The following is a 3,728-nucleotide window of genomic DNA, read 5'->3' as shown; positions in this document are numbered from 1 at the left end:
GTGTGTGTTTCTGAAAGCCGGCGCTCACTGAAGATTAGCACAGGTATTATTTAGCGCAGGCCAGTGACCAGAGAGTGCAGTACAGCATGCACACACACACACACACACACACACACACACACCACTCTCTCACAGACAGACACACACACACACTCGCGCACACACACCACTCTCACCAAACACACACACACACACACACAGTACTAAACTCACCGGGTTTAGCGTGTTACACTGGTCTATAGGATTCTTGTAGTCTGTCTTCAGCTCATCAAACGCAATGATCTGTAACACAACAACAACAACAACGTTACAACAACAACAACAACAACAACGTTACAACAACATTCTGTCACAATCATCCTCCCCATGTAGGAGTTTTATATATATATATATATATATATATATATATATATATATATATATATATATATAGAGTGTTAATTTCGGATTTTAATATTTAAAGCCACATGTTAAAAGGTTAAAAGTCTGATTTTTTTTTTAATTGTTTTTCCCCCTTTATTAGAACACACTCAATAATCAAACAGTCAACATGCTTTTCTCACAATATAATTAAATATTAAATTAAATTTGCATAACACAAAATTCTGACTGTACCACAAACTTTTGGTTAGTTTAATTTTAACAACACTCCTAATTTCAGTTTATCAAGATATTATTATTATTATTATTATTTTATTAAATGATGAATAACAGATGGGTGACGAGTGAACAAACAACACTAAGAACATTAAGAACATAATGTTTTAGGAAATGGACCTTACGATAATATACAGATCCATATGCAAATATATTCTAAAAGTTAAAACACTATGTTTAGGAAAAACAGATAGAGTTAATGAAAAAAGCAGTGAAATAAAGTTTTAATATTAATCATTTGTACAGATTTTTACATCCTGTGTCTCAGGTAATGAATTATTATTATTATTATTATTATTATTATTATTATTAATAATGTTGTCTGTTAAATATTTTAAAAGCTCATTAAGGTGATTTACAGTCTGAGGGAATAAAGTGTGTTAGTGAGGAAGAGAATAATAATAATAATATTAATAATTATTATTATTATTATTATGATTATTATAAAATATCTCAGGACAGATTTATAAACTCTTTAGAGCTCTTTATAATCAGCAGAATGTTCCGGAACCGGTGCAGGAAATAAACTGTTAATAAGATTAATAAATTATTCATTATTCATTATAAATTATTATCAAACTCACATTTCCAATTAGTCACTAATGTGTGTTTTTAACAAGAAGAAGAAGAAAATAATTTTTAAAAAATACTCTTTATAAAAAAAAAAGTACATGTATACAATATATTCAAATCAGATGAAATTTAATTAATTAATTTTTTGGATGGTTTGAGAGATCAGACATTAAAAACATGATCATAATCTTTTTATAATAAACATGAAGCTTAGCTGTTAGCATTAGCTGACTAGCAAGTATAACTAACCGGCTAATGGTGTAAGAAATCACTAAATGATGGAATTAATTAAAATGATCCACATTCCCTGGTGTGAAATCTGACTAATGTCGTGTTTGGTGCGATTATAAACCGTGTAAAAAATCAGAAATGAGGTGAAGTGTGTGTGATTAGTGCGCTAGAGTCGCAGGCTGGGGCTGAATCCGCACTTCCGCACTTCCGCACTAAGTAGTACAGATGGAGAGAGAAGCCGCGCGCGCTGGGAGTGACGCACACTGCGTAGTGCGCGAGGGTAGTGCGCGAGGGTAGTGCGCGCGCGTTCACACGGAGCCATTCAGCCGTCAGCCACATCACACACACACACACACACACACAGTCACAAGACCCATTTTACAGGGTTTTTATTCCATATTTTTACTTACGTGCCAGATGGCGAAGAAGATGAGAGCCGCCGTGAGCAGCAGAGCGAGCATATAGCAAAAGGCCGCGAATGTGAACGCCATATTTCTTTTAGCTAGCTAGCTATAACGTTAGCTATCTTGGAGCTAGCCCCGAGAGCCGTTTTCGCCTCACGCCGAAGAGCGCAACTGCGCATGCGCCTGGGAGGGGCCGGCGGGAGGGGCCGGCGGGAGGGGGGAGTGCGCGTGCGCGTTCTCTCACTAGGGCTCTGGCTTAAAAAAAAAAAAATAAAAAAAATCACGTACCGCAAACATCTTCTCGCGAGATTTTGAATAAACATTCAAATCAAAATAAAATCTTGTAATACTTGTGGTGTTTTTGTAGTATTTGTTTAATTTTTATTTAATTCTTATTTTTTATTAATAAATTTATAAACAGTATGGAATATTAATGCCATCACAAACAAGACATTTCACAAACTACAAAATTACAACTATACAAAAATACAAAATACTGACTCATTTTAAAAATAAATTATATATATTTATTATTAATTATATATAATATTCAATTTTTATTCAAATTGTCCTCTATGAGTCTTCATAATGATTACAGTCCAAAAAAAGGATGTTTGTTTTTGTTTGTTTTCATGATTGTGAGCAATTCAAAGTAAATATTTATTTTTTCATGTATTTTTCCCAGAAGCAATAAATCACTGACTTCTTGTCTTCCATTAAAATACCAAATACTGTGAAGGAGACTTCAGGAAGAAGGGAAACTTCCTGTTTTCCCAGCTGGAATGTGGGATGGAGCGTGTTTTTCTCTTCATCCGGCTCCAGATTAGAGTTTATTTGTGATGAGTTTCACCTCGCTGATGGAGGACGTTTATAAAATCCATCACAGCGGAGTGGCACCGTCACGTCTTTTACACCTTTTACACCTTTAATATGAATCTTTCACCTGGAAACATGGCCATGGCCACATTTAAACACAACTCAAGCTTCATAAATCACCTTTCTAAACTTTATAAAGCGTTCCTCGCTCTTTCCGTCACACGCAGAAGCGAGAGAGACACATCTGCAGCTGATGTGCGAGTGATGAAGGACTCAGGATTTGTCATGAGCTGTAGTTTTATTGGGAACAGTGGATACATAAGACATCGTAGAAACCATGGAAAAGTACAAATATTCAACACAGACGTCACAGGCCAAAAAAACCCCGAAATATTCTACACATCACAAACATTTAAAATCCAAAACACAATTTCTGAGTGTTTATCTGAAAGGTAAGAAACACACACAGATCGGTGTTTGTTTTTTAATTAAACACATTCACTGGTTTAAGACATCTTCATGTGGTTTATGATATAATGAGAATATTTTACTGTCTCAGACGATAAAGAAGGAAATGAAGGTGTGTGTGTGTGTGTGTGTGTGTGTGTGTGTGTGAGAGCGGAGGATGATTTAAATATCTGTATTCAGTCACTGTACACGAGGCGGCACGTGGTGGTTAATTAGAGTGTTATAACTGTGCTATAAGCGCATGAACGTCGCCGCCGCAGACGTTCTTACGGCATTATTCAGGTTCATGATCGCAGTAAATAACGAACAGTACGTGTGATTTATCTGGAATGTAGTGAATAAATCTGATCCGTTACACGGACACACTAATCTCGGCTCCGTCGATAAGATACGCTCCGATAAGACTCAGCGTTCTCTAGTGTTCATGCGGCCTGTCTGTTACCCACAATGCACTGGGAATGTACATCAGATGACACCACAGAGAGTGACGCTGGACTGGATACGAGGAGTAAGTCTGAACCTCCGTGAGGTGAAATTACGTTGGTCATGTGATCACGTCTTAATAACAGCGGGACGTGC

General features: G+C 36.3%; 2 protein-coding genes across 3 annotated transcripts in view; both read right to left on the bottom strand.

Moving 5' to 3' along the window:
• The window catches only part of cnih1 (cornichon family AMPA receptor auxiliary protein 1), a 4,645-nt gene extending 2,565 nt beyond the window's left edge, over positions 1–2,080 (bottom strand). The window contains exons 1-2 of the mRNA XM_034302496.2: positions 1,872–2,080; positions 214–282 (exon numbers count right to left, since the gene is read on the bottom strand). Coding sequence (XP_034158387.1) covers positions 214–282; positions 1,872–1,952 — 150 coding nt within the window. The 5' untranslated portion in view covers positions 1,953–2,080. The remainder of the gene's footprint in view (positions 1–213; positions 283–1,871) is intronic.
• An 880-nt stretch (positions 2,081–2,960) lies between these two features.
• gmfb (glia maturation factor, beta) overlaps positions 2,961–3,728 on the bottom strand; it is a 5,517-nt gene continuing 4,749 nt past the window's right edge. For both annotated transcript variants that reach the window (XM_034302497.2, XM_053232951.1), the window contains exon 7: positions 2,961–3,728. This exon is cut by the window's right edge and continues 1,199 nt beyond it. The gene's annotated coding sequence lies outside the window, so the exon portion shown is untranslated.

This window comes from Pangasianodon hypophthalmus, chromosome 3 (genome assembly GCF_027358585.1).
Source record: "Pangasianodon hypophthalmus isolate fPanHyp1 chromosome 3, fPanHyp1.pri, whole genome shotgun sequence".
NCBI classification, from domain to species: domain Eukaryota; kingdom Metazoa; phylum Chordata; class Actinopteri; order Siluriformes; family Pangasiidae; genus Pangasianodon; species Pangasianodon hypophthalmus.
This window is presented reverse-complemented; position numbering and strand designations above follow the sequence as displayed.